Genomic DNA, 12,105 nt, shown 5'->3' with positions numbered 1-12,105 from the left:
AAGACGCCAGGCCACTAGCATTACCAGAAATAGTCATGATAACAGCTCCCTACCACAAGTTCCTACTACATACATAGTAGGTACCAAGGACTGTGGACGAGAAGGAGAAAAGGGAGAGAGGAACGAGAAGTGCATAGGTAGGGCGAAGCTCGTATTCATAGGTCCACATCCGGTGGGCGGCACCAGCGTCACAGGCGTGGCAGGGGAACTTCGCAGATAACCAGATAACCGGAGATAGTCCATCCCTCAATGGGGATTCAATGCACCACACCATTCACCATTCCCTCCCTGCACCTTTGCATATTTCCACTCCGGTTCGCAGTTCTCCGAATCGGTCCAGTAATCCCAGTCCAATACAATAGTGTTGCCTGTGCTCGATACCTGCTTTATTACGTCAAGACTCAAAGATGATAGTCGTTTCCCAACCCTTCTGAATTGATGTTTATCAATCAATTGAGGAGCCGCCCCGACGTCGACAATCCGTCAACCCTGAACCCCCTCCCGACAGATGCGGTAGGGCGAGGTCTCACCTTCGATCTGTCCGGCAGTCCATCCTCCTCGTCCTCTCCTCCTCGACCCCTGCCCTGAAGGGAATACTCCTCCGCACAAAAAATCGCCTGTGTTGCCCGCGATGCTGGCACATGAAGATGCCTTCGCAGAGGAGGCGCAAGAGGAGATCAGACTGGCTGAGGAAAGCCATGCAGAGTCTACCACAAACGCAAGGTTCCATATCAGCGACAGTCAAGATGATGAGGAGGACGAGATGAGTCCTCTGATGAGCCCGGACCAGCGTCGAAACAAACCCACCGCATATGCAAGGACTCGCCCAAGTTTTGAAAGGGCGATCAATGAACCTTGGAACGGCGCCCACGGCTCAAGTGACCTCCCCTGGTACAAGACCCCTTCTGTAAGTCGCCCAATGTGTTCCCCTCGGTGGGAGTTGGACTACCGCTGATTTGTCTGCAGATATTTTGGCTGCTTCCTGCGTTCTTCCCCTTCTGTATCGCCTTTGGCGGCATCATTGTTCCCAAGACATATCTCGTCCTCGACCTGATCTGTAAGGACTATCTCTCGGAGCAAGCATCAGAGAACCCGAACTTCCACTTTCTACCGGTTGTGCTAGGCGAGGAGAATCCTCAGTGCAGAGATCCCCACGTGCAAGCCCGGGTGGCCAACTTCAATCTCTATGTCAATCTTCTCAGTGGAATGTTTTCCGCCATAATATCTCCCCATCTAGGGTCGCTTTCAGACCGTATCGGACGAAAGAAGGTCATGGTCACTGCTTCCCTGGGCGCGTTGGCCGCCGAAATCATCACCATCATTGTCGGCCAGACAAACGGCCGGGTTTCTGTTTACTGGTTGCTTCTTGGAGGTCTCATCGATGGACTGTGTGGCTCGTTCACCACGGCTTTGGCCTTGGCCTTTGCCTATGCGTCCGATTGCACCCCTCCCGAACGTCGAGCTGTCGCTTTTGGCTATTTCCATGGGAGTCTCTTTTCTGGGATTGCGTTGGGCCCAATCGTATCGGGCTATCTGATCAAGGTGACGGGGACCGTCATGATTGCGTTCTACCTCGCTCTTGCGTGTAACGCATTTTTTATCGTCTTCACCCTACTTGCTGTGCCAGAGTCTCTCTCCAAGGAGCGACAACTGCTGGCACGAGAGAAAAGACAGTTCGCGCGCGCCGAGCTGCCAGACAGTGACTGGATCAGCACCATCAAGAACTACAACCTCTTCGAACCACTTTGGATTCTGAGGCCGAAAGGCGAAGGCTCGAGCTCGGCGTTGAGGAAGAACTTGTTTGTGCTCGCGGCCATCGACACGATGATGTTCGGCGTGGCCATGGGAACCGTGCAGATCATGCTCATATATGCAGAGTACCGCTTCGGTTGGACTGCCGTCAACTCCAGCATGTACCTTTCTGCTGTCAACGTCTGCCGCGTGCTGGGTTTGGTCCTGATCCTGCCGCTACTCACCAGGATCTTCCGGGGACCGGGCCAAATGCACTCAAAAGGACACAAGGGCTCGGATATGCTCGATATTTGGATTATCCGGGGAGCCATCATTTTCGACCTGGTAGGGTACATTGGCTATGCTTTCACCCCATCTGGTGCGATCATGGTGCTTTCCGGCATGATCGCATCTCTCGGTGGGATTGGCTCGCCGACCCTCCAGTCTTCTCTCACGAAACATATCCCTGCCGACCGGACGGGCCAAGTGCTCGGTGCCTCGGGGCTTCTGCATGCTCTGGCACGAGTGGTCGCACCGACGGTCTTCAACCTGATTTACAGCCAGACAGTGGGCATCTACGCCGGGATCGTCTTCATCTGCTTGGCTTCGATTTTCGTCGTTGTTTTCATTCTCAGTTGGTTTTTGAGGCCGAACGGTATGTTTCTCCAGATTGCCTTTTCTCCTTCTTTTTCCCCCTCGAGGAGGAGAGGATTGTTGCTAACAACGCTCCCAGTCTATCTTGCGGAGCCATCTGCCGTCCATCTTGATTCATCAGAGGGTGACGAGGACCACCTCGAATGAATGAATGATTTATTTATTTATGTGTAGTATATCTATCCGATTCCAATTCTTGCAATGCACTGTAGCAGAGAGGATCATAGATTTGTTCATTTTATGTATCTACTTATTTTTACGTCAGATGACGAGTCGCTTTTTTCCCACGGCAATGGAGTCTTTCTTTTATTCCTAAGTATGGCTCTGCATGTGGCATCTATATGCAGTATGTACATACATATACATAGGCACGGCATGTACCCTACCCTACCAGATCGAATAACGCTTGGGAAGACCATTTTACCGTTGTCGTTGCTAGAATTTGCCTCTCGGCCCGGGATTATACTCCACAGAATCATGTCTTCTCAATACATAGGTACGTAGATACCTCGTCCGTGTGTTAGAAACCAAATTGGAGGGAAGAGGAGTGTGTCCCAATGAACTCGCGCTATATAGGTAGGAAGGAGCACCTCTCCTTGCATTCTTTCGTATCGGTCAGGTCTTCAACTCCCGACTCATCATGTGCGTGAGACCCAGCGGCTCGATCAGCGCGCCGCCCCTGTCCAGCCCGACGTTCCACTCCCAGACGGTCACACCCAACAGCATGCAGGCGGCGATGCCGAGAAACAGGCCCGCGCCGATGTTCGGGGTCGCGGGCACGCACACGATCACGACGATGAAGACGGCGCGGCCCGAGAGGCGGATGTAGCGGTTGTTGATCTTGAGCGTGGCCGGCTCGTCGAGGGACTTGTCCAACAGCGCCAGCGCCGTCATGCTGAGCATGATGATCCCTAGCGACGTCGCGCACGTCCACACGGCGCGGTACATGTAGCGCGGCAGGTCATCTGGTGCAATCTGTCCCTCCGACGACGCACCGGCCGCCGGCGACGAGGTGTAGGGCGCGTCGGGCTGGTGGCGGATGATGAACATGACGCTAGACGCGAAGGTCAAGATCGAGGAGAAGAGCGGGATGTGCCAAAAGACCCACGTCAGGGTCTTTTTCCCCTTGTGGGTGGCTGCCGGGACGAACGTCATGCTCCCGTCGCGGTTGAAGTAGAGGAATGAGAATTCGTAGTAGATCAGCAGGATCCAGACCATGTCCCCCGTGCTCCCACGGAGGCCCAGACCCAAGGGTCCGTCCTTGATGAGTTGCAGGACGCCCTCGCCGAGGATGATGATGAAGAAGTTGGACATGCGCGATTGGAAGTGGTGCACGTCTAGCGCCTTTCTGACCTCGATCGGCGTCAGTGTCTCTGTGAGTTGTGACTCGATGATAACGGGACAGAGATACTCCCAGAAGATGGCACCACAGACGGGCCCGATGGCACGGGCCCCCGAAACCTCGATGGCGACGACCCAGAGCGCGATTGACCGGAGTCGGAGGATGGTTTGGAGAATGACGAGTTTCCGCAGCCATTTGATGAAGACCGAATAGGCCAGTTCGATGAGCCCGAAGGCGCCGAAGATGACGAGATACGTCGAGATGACCCACTGCTTGACCTCGTCGATGTTTTCGGTCAGATAGGCCAGCTGGTTGCCGTAGAAGACCGAGAGCACCAGAACCCACAGGGTGAAGGCCCGCTGCACCATGTCGTCCATGTAGTAGTTGTTCAAGAACTCGCGCATGGCGTCCCAGATGCGCCACGAGGGCAAGAAGACCAGGATAAACACAAGCTGGTGCATCTCAGAATCAGCACATTTGGAACTCTTCTAGGCAGTGCCGGGCTTCCGTTCTCCCCCTTACCGCTGCGAGCCCCAGGTCTGGGTCTTCGGGCCTGAATCCTAATGACGAGAATACCTCTGAGAGATTGCCGATGATGCCCACCCAGATCAGGTCGATGAAGAGATCCAGTCTTTCCCTCTCCTTGGCGATATCTTCGGGGAGGTGGCTGGATATGCTCGACCGACCTGCTGACTCACGAGCTCCGCGTTCGTCTCCGGCGTGGACGACCTGTCTTCGGTACGAGAACTGAAGGGCCCGTGGTCGACGGATCGTATATCGGTGTCTTGCCCGTACCTCTGCCTGATGTCAAATGTGTCAACCGAGTATCCTAGATGCAAAGGACAACCACTCACATGGTGGTGACCTGTGTGCTCATGGCTGGTATTGGGGTGAAGATCCACGTTCAACGACAGGCCTTGCTTATCGTCCAAACGAGCAGGGTCAACCTGGATTGAGATGTCGTCCTTGCTGCCATCCTGCTCTGCGTCTGGTATTGAGGCTGGAACTGGACGGATCTGTTCGTGAAGACCAGCGTCGTCCATTGCCACGCCACGTCCAGATATTTCTGGCCTCCAGCCAGTGAAAACGCATTGGCAGATCCTCAAGGAGGCCTAAGGAGCTGAAAGGGGTGGGAGATCCAATTTCGACATTGCAAGGACTGTAGAGTGCTATTGCACCAGCCCCCAACGGATTTGGAGTATGTACGAGGTGTTAGTATGAATGGGGCGTCCCGTGGGCGAGCATCTTCCAACTATTAGTGGGCGTTTCGAAAGAAGGCATTGACGCCTCACTAGCCCTTTCATCGCGGTGTCGCCAACTGGCTCGCTGGCTATCTTCCTGGCTCTGCCCCGAGCTCACGTGCGACTCACCCAGGCCATGCCGCTTCTCTAACCCCTCCTCTGCGCTCACCTCGTCGCGACGCGGGAGACCACCAATGCAATGCATAAAATGTTACTTTTCTCTGCCGTACTATAGAATTAAATCCTTCACAAAACTGATTCCCTCGGTGATCTGAGTACTGGGCGGCATCACCCTCGTCCGAATCAGGGCAGGGCTACGCATCTTGGCGCATACAGGTTGATTCTCCGCAGGTGGAGACGAGAACTTCGAATCGCATGACACTTGGACTTAAGCACCACCAAGGTCAATGCCAACAACAGCAGCAGAAGATAACAGTTGGAGCTGCACACCCTCGATTCCCAACCATGTCGCCGTCTTGAAACAGAGCTTCTCAATGAACGCCTCAGTGCCACGGCCACTGTCTAGGCTCCAAGCACCCGAGCCCGGGAGGATAATCCAATGATGAATCCTCAAGTCCCTCCAGCAGCTCAAGCCTCTATCGTTCCCTCCAAAAATGCCCTGCGAGCTCTGCGTCGCTTAGCCCTGTCGTCTCCGGTTCTCGTGGCCAGCACACTTGGCGGCGTGTGCGGTATTGCGACCCTCAACTATGAAGTCAACCGGAGAGTCCGCCTCGCGGAACAAGCCCTGGAGTCCAAGAAAATCATACGGGCGTTATCCCACGGACGAGGTGCCAACCAACTCAATGCGATGATAGGGGCTGCAGAGAGAGGAGAAGATTTCACACTGAGCACGAGAAGTACCAAGAGGAAGAGGAAGGCTTCGACGAGGGATTTCTCCGCTGTAGCTCTTCAGGAACACTCGGAGCTCACGCACGACATGGCGTCAGAGAAGGCCGAACTTCCATATGTACCTTTCCAACAATTCAATCCTCAATCCGGAGGATCGAGTCGAAGCCCGCATGCTGCAGCTACCGCTGAGACGCATCCCAGTGGTGCGCATGGAATGGCTGTTGACAAGATTCTCAAGGCCAGCAGGGTCCCCCATCGACTGTCGAGTTATCGAACAACTACACATCCGAAACAGCAACACAAGTTAGAGGTCGAGAGGGCCTCAGACCTGCTTCAGAATTGGTTCAGTCCTATCCCTGAGGGTCCGGGAGGAAAAGACTCAGACTACGCAAAGTCGAAAGGGCTTACGCCCTTCAAGGGACAAAGAAGAGCTTCGGATATATATATGAGAAGAATCGCTCTGATAGATACTCTATCCCCAACGGAAGAAGTCCCGACGCGGGAAACCCATTCTCTTGACCATCCACCTCTCACTGAAAACGATAGCAATGGAAAAGCGTCATCCATCAATCCACCTCTCGACCAAGGGTTACCTGATCACGAGAATCACCGCATCGAGGGAACCAGACGCGGAGCGTTCCATTTTCGCGGAGATCGAGGCGCAGCATACTTGGCTGCGTACCTGGATGACGAGGGCATAGACCAGGTTCTGAGGGATTTGCTCGACCAAATCCCACAGCTCCCCTGGGATCCAGTGGCCGTGGAAAGCCTGCTGCCGTCAGCGCCGAAAGATTTCGTTGATCACGCCAGAACCGTTTTGAATCCAAAGATCCTCTTCAGCTTGCACCGATTTATCCAGCCGGAAAATAGGAAAATGAGGCGACACTATCAGTACCGGCGCTGGCTTGCTGTCATGAGGCATTATACCACCCGGCCCAGCACTGTGAACTGGATGACCGCGGAAGCTGTCTTCTACGAACATCGAAGCTTGTTCAAACCCAAAGGGCTCAATATCCTGCCGGTCTTTGATCTCGTACAGCATCTGCTAGCGACAGATTCGACTTACAGTCGAGTCCAAAACATCCTTTTTCCTCACTCACTGCAGGACTATGCGGATCCAGCTGAAGCTTTTGAAATCTCAGTCAAGTATCTGACCTTCTTCTGCGAAGGTCAGCGGCACACCATTGCCGAGTGTGTTGAAGAGACGAGAAAGATCATTAGTATCGCCAGGCGGCAGGGACTCATCCCCTCTCAGGACATCGCTGTCCCCGTGGTCAAGGCTCTCATTCGCTCGAGGGACTTTGAGGATGCCGAAATTGTTCTCGATCAACTTGGGGTGATGTTTGGTGACGTTGATTCTCTTGATATTTTGAGCAAATACACGTTTTTGAACGCCTGCGAGGGTAATTGGGCAGTGGTCGAATCCACTTTGGACAAGATTCACGGCGTCAACAAGTCGAGAACCCGGCCGATGGAATTCGCTCGCCTGTTTCAAAGACTTTTGATCCAACATACGGCCCAAAATCCCTCCGTTCAATCCTTTGGCTTCACAGTCCATGCCATCCGATACGCCGGTCTGATACCTACTGGGCTCATATCGAGGACACTGATATGTGCCTGCATTCGAGACCGGCGTTACGACCTGATCGTCCAGTGGGCGCGATTGGTCAAGGAGGCGTTTCCCAGGGTGAGCCTGGGGTTCGATCTTCTGCAAGGAGGATGGATTCTCGCGGATACCCTCATGGAGATTGGTGCCAGCTGCGAGGAAATTGCCAAAGTCTGTCTGACAATTGCTCATGGGTGCCGGAAAAGTCCGTTCAGCCCAAGCTTCAGGGAGTTTACTGTGGACCTCGTCAAAGCAGACTTGGGGCGCAGGTTATGTGCAGCCTCTGCTCAGTCGAGAGACGATATTTGCACAATGACTCTGGAACAGCTGCTCACGCGTGCCTTTGACCTCCGCGACTCGTCAACGGTCTCACGGGCATACGATGTGTATGTCGAGGGATCGAAGAGTGATATTGCCACTCAGATGTCTGCCATTGTAGATCTAGCCAAAACATTCCGAGGCGATACGAAGCTGTTGTTTCTGGGCAACAAAGGCCAGGCCGAGATTGTTTCGAAACGACGTCGCCACGGTGGTTCCAGCCAGATGCTGCGCGGGATGAACGTCTTCAAGCGGATCTACCCAGAAATCTTCGAGCAAGGTCAGCCCAATGGGGCTGGAAGCTTGATAGCTGCGCTGGTGGAATACTATGATGGCCGTGAGCAGAGAGGTCTCCCCGTCGACCACGCAGTGCTGAGAGACCTCATAACGCATGTCGGTCCACAGCACCCATCCGAGATCATTGAATTTGTCGAGGCCATCTATGCGAGCGGGTATGTCCAAGATCCCAAGGGAACACCGTTTGACGCGGATCTGTTCCGAAAGTGGCTGTACCTGGTATCGATGTACGGATCCATCACGTCGGCCAAAGCGGTGCTGAGGGCGGTAGTTGAGTCCAGCCATCAGCTGGAGTGGACTACCCATCTCCGCGTTTTGTGTGAATTTGTCGCCCAGGTGGAGAGTTTCCCGGATGGCAGCTTCTGGGACGAGAGGCAATTTCCCCGAAAACCCGACGACGAGGAATTGAGCTCGCTGTACGAGGAGATCAAGAAGTTGTGGGTTGCGGAATGCAAGCAGCGGAAGGAGACGTTCAAGTTTCCCGAGTGGAAGGGGTGGGAGATGGAGATGAGTAGCCGCTGATGTCTCCAGCCACCATATACGAATTGCCATCTGCATAGTGGTGGACGCTTCTCTTTTTTGCACATGAAGCGATCTGTATCTATTTGTATAGCGGACATATGGCGGAGTGTCCGCATTTGTCCGACTCTATATAGAGAGCGAAATACATCATACATCATACATCATTATCTTCTTCCTCTTTCTCTATTTACTCCTCCCTCGTCCAACACATCTATATCTACGTCTATATCTGCTTCATTTCCAACTCCCTCCACTCACCGGTCGGCCAAGTTTCTTTCTTCACCTCTTCACCACCCCGCCCTGAGTAAGTGAGTGAGTGGGGGGGGTGAACAGACCATGGCGGCGGCGACGGAAGCACGAGAAGAGCAGCAGGCGTCGTCTGAGCAAGGCCTCCTCCCCCTGCCGCCGCAGACGTTGGAAGGCAAAGTCGCGATCGTCACGGGCTCGAGTCGCGGGCTCGGCGCCGATATGGCCCTGGATTTGGCGAGGAGGGGCGCAAAGGTCAGTTCAGTTCAGTTCAGTTCAGTCCAGTCAGTCCAGTATGCCCTTGCTATGTCGCTGTCCTTGGTACGTCTTAGCGATGGGGGAGCTGGGAGTGGATATGGGACGGAGTTCACTTCTGTCTGGACCATGCATCCATGCATGTCCTGTTCGTTTGTTCGTTCGTTCATCTGTTGGAAACGTGGAAAAGGGGAGACATTGGAGGGAGGGACGATCACTATCGCTCTCCCCCACCACATATTGCTACGTCTCTTGAGAAAACATATATATCGCTCTTCCCTTCTCTGTGTCCCATCAGGTATACTACTACCGCAACAACAACGACAATAACAACTGCCCTTCCCGTGTCCAGCATCTCTGACACCTCACTGATAATAATCCGCATCGCAGGTCGTGATCGTTTACACATCGCCCTCCTCGGCCTCCAAAGCGTCCCGCCTCGTCGCGACGATCCAAGACCTCCCCAACGCCTCCGCCGCGATCTCCGTCCAGGCGGACCTCTCCCAGGAATCCGCGCCGGCCACCGTCGTCACGGCGACGCTCGCACATTTCGGCGGTCCGCAGGCGGCGATTCACATCCTGGTCAACAACGCCGCCGTGCAGATCACGCGGCCGCTGGGCGCCATCACCCTCGCCGACTACGAGCGCGTGTACGACGTGAACGTGCGCGGAGTCATCCTCATGACCCAGGCCGTGCTGCCGCACATGCCGGCGCGCGGCGGGCGGGTGGTCAACATCTCCAGCGTGGGGGCGCGCGCCGGCTTCGCGGGCCTGTCGCTGTACACGTCGAGCAAGGCGGCGCTAGAGGGCCTGACGCGCGCCTGGGCCGCCGAGCTCGGCCGCAACGGCACCACGGTCAACTGCGTCGCGCCCGGCCCCGTCCAGAGCGAGATGCTCGACTCCATCCCCCCGCACATCGTGCGCATGCAGATGGACAACACGCCCCTCGAGCACCGCGTCGGCACGCCCCGGGAAGTCAGCAGCGTCGTCAGTTGGCTGGCGGGCCCGGAGAGCGGCTGGGTCACGGGCCAGGTGGTGAACGTCAGTGGGGGGTGGACCATGTATTGAAAGTGCTTCACTCATTGATTGCATTGGGTTCGGGGAGCCCTCAGGGGGGGGGTCCATGGAAAGGGTGGAGGTGAATTCGGTTTCAAGGGAAGCCGACAAGGATGTTCGACGCTGTGCAGTGCTGTGTATGATTAGATGTTGAACACCTTCCAGCAAGAGTCGTCGGAGAGTATAGCTACAGATAGACAAGGCATCTCTAGAAAATACCAGGTATGGGGCAGGGCAGATAGGCAACGAGAATGAGAGGAGAAAGGAACATGTAGAACGCATTCTGCACAATGCCATGACACAGGAGAATTCAGCCACCAGCTTCAAGCTGTGAGAAGAGATTTGTTGTTGTTCATTAGTCTCATTTTGCGTCGATTAACCGTTTTATTTTTCCCTTCAACCAACAATACCATGCCATCCTTATCGTACAGTCGGGAGGATATTCGCCTGCTGGCCGGCAAAGAACTTTTTCTGCTCCAGACATCTCTCGCTGGTGCACCCTTGACATCTCAACCCCATCTGCCTCGAACAGTTCTCGCCACTCAAAAGATGCTTGTGCGCAATATCGGCCAACGCCTGGATAAAGACCGGGTTGTCATTGAGACTCTCGGCCCGCTTGACGCCCGGGTGGCCCTGGGCATCCTCATGCATGACTTCCTTGTCAATCTCGTACAGGGTTTCGATATGGTCGCTCGTGAAGGCGATCGGGACCAGGATGATGTCTGTTTGTCCTCGCTTCACATATTGCTTGACCGTGTCGCTGGTCTGGGCGCCCAGCCACGCAGAAGGCCCGACTTGAGATTGCCAGCAAAGCCTATACGGGTGGGCATGACCGAGTCGGCTCATGACAGCGTGCACGGTTGCCGCAACCTCGGCCGGGTAAGGGTCGCCCCTGTTGACCACGCTCATGGGCAAACTGTGGGCGGAAAACAGAATCACCACGTCCTTCCGACGATCTTCGGGATACTCGGCCAATTTGGCTTCGATGTTCCGCGCAAAGGCCTCGACGAGCCCTGGGTGCGTAGGCCACCGATCAATCACGCTCCATTGTATTGCTCCTTCTGGACCAACTTCGCCGTTCGTTGCTCGTTTACCCTCGAGCCGGTTCCGCCATTTCCACAGCTCGTTCAAGGAGCTTCCTGTGGTGGAACAGCTGTATTGGGGATACTGCGTGAATGCCACCGCCCGACCACCCTTCCCGCCACCGAACCCGTCTTTCAAAAGTTGTTCGTACATATGCTCCGTCAAGGGATTCGCATATCGGAACGCCACGTACGGTTTATGCGGTGCCGTTTCGGGCGACAACTTGTCCAAGATCTTGCACATTTCGGAACATTGGTACTCGGACCATTTTCGTATGGGAGAACCTCCACCGATGGCCGAGTACTGTTGTTGGATCTTCGGGGTGCGGCGGCGAGAGATGAGGGGCCCCAAGTACGGTTGTAATGGGCCAAGGGGGATGAGATCGCGGTCGGCGAAGAGACGGGAGAGGAAGTCGCCAACTTCGGAGGTGTGTGAGGGACCACCCATGTTCATAAAGACCATTGCGGTCGGCCCCTTGGAGCCTGTGGAATCCTGCGTCACAGGAGGCGTGGCTGCCGTCGCCATAGAGGCACTCTGGAGGGCCGAGGGTGCTGTCAGGCCATGTTTGACCGAGGGTGCCACCGGTGGGCGCTTTGTCGCCAGCTGGCGGGTGAGGTGGGCTGTCGAACTGCGCAGCGACATCTTGGATTCTGCGACGACAGGTGGATTGTTACCGGGCCATGAGAGGTGTTTCGGGGGCAATAAGTACCACGAGGAGAGGAGGTTTCGTGTGCACTTCACTGGGAGTAAGATCGTCAGTCGCAGGGAGCTGTGTCCCGTTAGAATCTAGTCGATGACTTTTTCTCGCCGCCAACAGAGATGATGATGATGATGATGACGACGAACGAATCAAGTGGCTGCCAAATGGATCGTTTTCTCTTGACAGCCGCGGAACAAGCGCCCCG

The 12,105-nt window shown here is 55.0% G+C and overlaps 5 protein-coding genes across 5 annotated transcripts; 3 read left to right on the top strand and 2 right to left on the bottom strand.

Annotated features, from left to right (window-relative positions):
• Positions 1-631: 631 nt before the first annotated feature.
• On the top strand, positions 632-2,532 carry AYL99_03439 (hypothetical protein; the record flags this gene model as incomplete). The annotated part of the gene is made up of 3 exons (XM_018834955.1): positions 632-907; positions 967-2,386; positions 2,465-2,532. The coding sequence occupies 3 exons, from the start codon at positions 632-634 to the stop codon at positions 2,530-2,532; spliced, it is 1,764 nt and encodes a 587-aa protein (XP_018694605.1).
• Positions 2,533-3,000: 468 nt separating this feature from the next.
• On the bottom strand, positions 3,001-4,770 carry AYL99_03438 (hypothetical protein; the record flags this gene model as incomplete). Its single annotated transcript, XM_018834954.1, has 3 exons — positions 3,001-4,179; positions 4,250-4,528; positions 4,582-4,770. 3 exons carry the CDS (start codon positions 4,768-4,770, stop codon positions 3,001-3,003), a joined length of 1,647 nt encoding a protein of 548 aa, XP_018694604.1.
• Positions 4,771-5,530: 760 nt separating this feature from the next.
• On the top strand, positions 5,531-8,560 carry AYL99_03437 (hypothetical protein; the record flags this gene model as incomplete). The annotated part of the gene is made up of 1 exon (XM_018834953.1): positions 5,531-8,560. The coding sequence occupies one exon, from the start codon at positions 5,531-5,533 to the stop codon at positions 8,558-8,560; it is 3,030 nt and encodes a 1,009-aa protein (XP_018694603.1).
• A 336-nt stretch (positions 8,561-8,896) lies between these two features.
• On the top strand, positions 8,897-10,129 carry AYL99_03436 (hypothetical protein; the record flags this gene model as incomplete). Its single annotated transcript, XM_018834952.1, has 2 exons — positions 8,897-9,127; positions 9,452-10,129. 2 exons carry the CDS (start codon positions 8,897-8,899, stop codon positions 10,127-10,129), a joined length of 909 nt encoding a protein of 302 aa, XP_018694602.1.
• Positions 10,130-10,537: 408 nt separating this feature from the next.
• On the bottom strand, positions 10,538-11,842 carry AYL99_03435 (ferrochelatase; the record flags this gene model as incomplete). Its single annotated transcript, XM_018834951.1, has 1 exon — positions 10,538-11,842. The coding sequence occupies one exon, from the start codon at positions 11,840-11,842 to the stop codon at positions 10,538-10,540; it is 1,305 nt and encodes a 434-aa protein (XP_018694601.1).
• Positions 11,843-12,105: the final 263 nt, after the last annotated feature.

The sequence above is a fragment of the Fonsecaea erecta genome (genome assembly GCF_001651985.1).
Source record: "Fonsecaea erecta strain CBS 125763 chromosome Unknown Scaff3, whole genome shotgun sequence".
Lineage (NCBI taxonomy): Eukaryota > Fungi > Ascomycota > Eurotiomycetes > Chaetothyriales > Herpotrichiellaceae > Fonsecaea > Fonsecaea erecta.
This window is presented reverse-complemented; position numbering and strand designations above follow the sequence as displayed.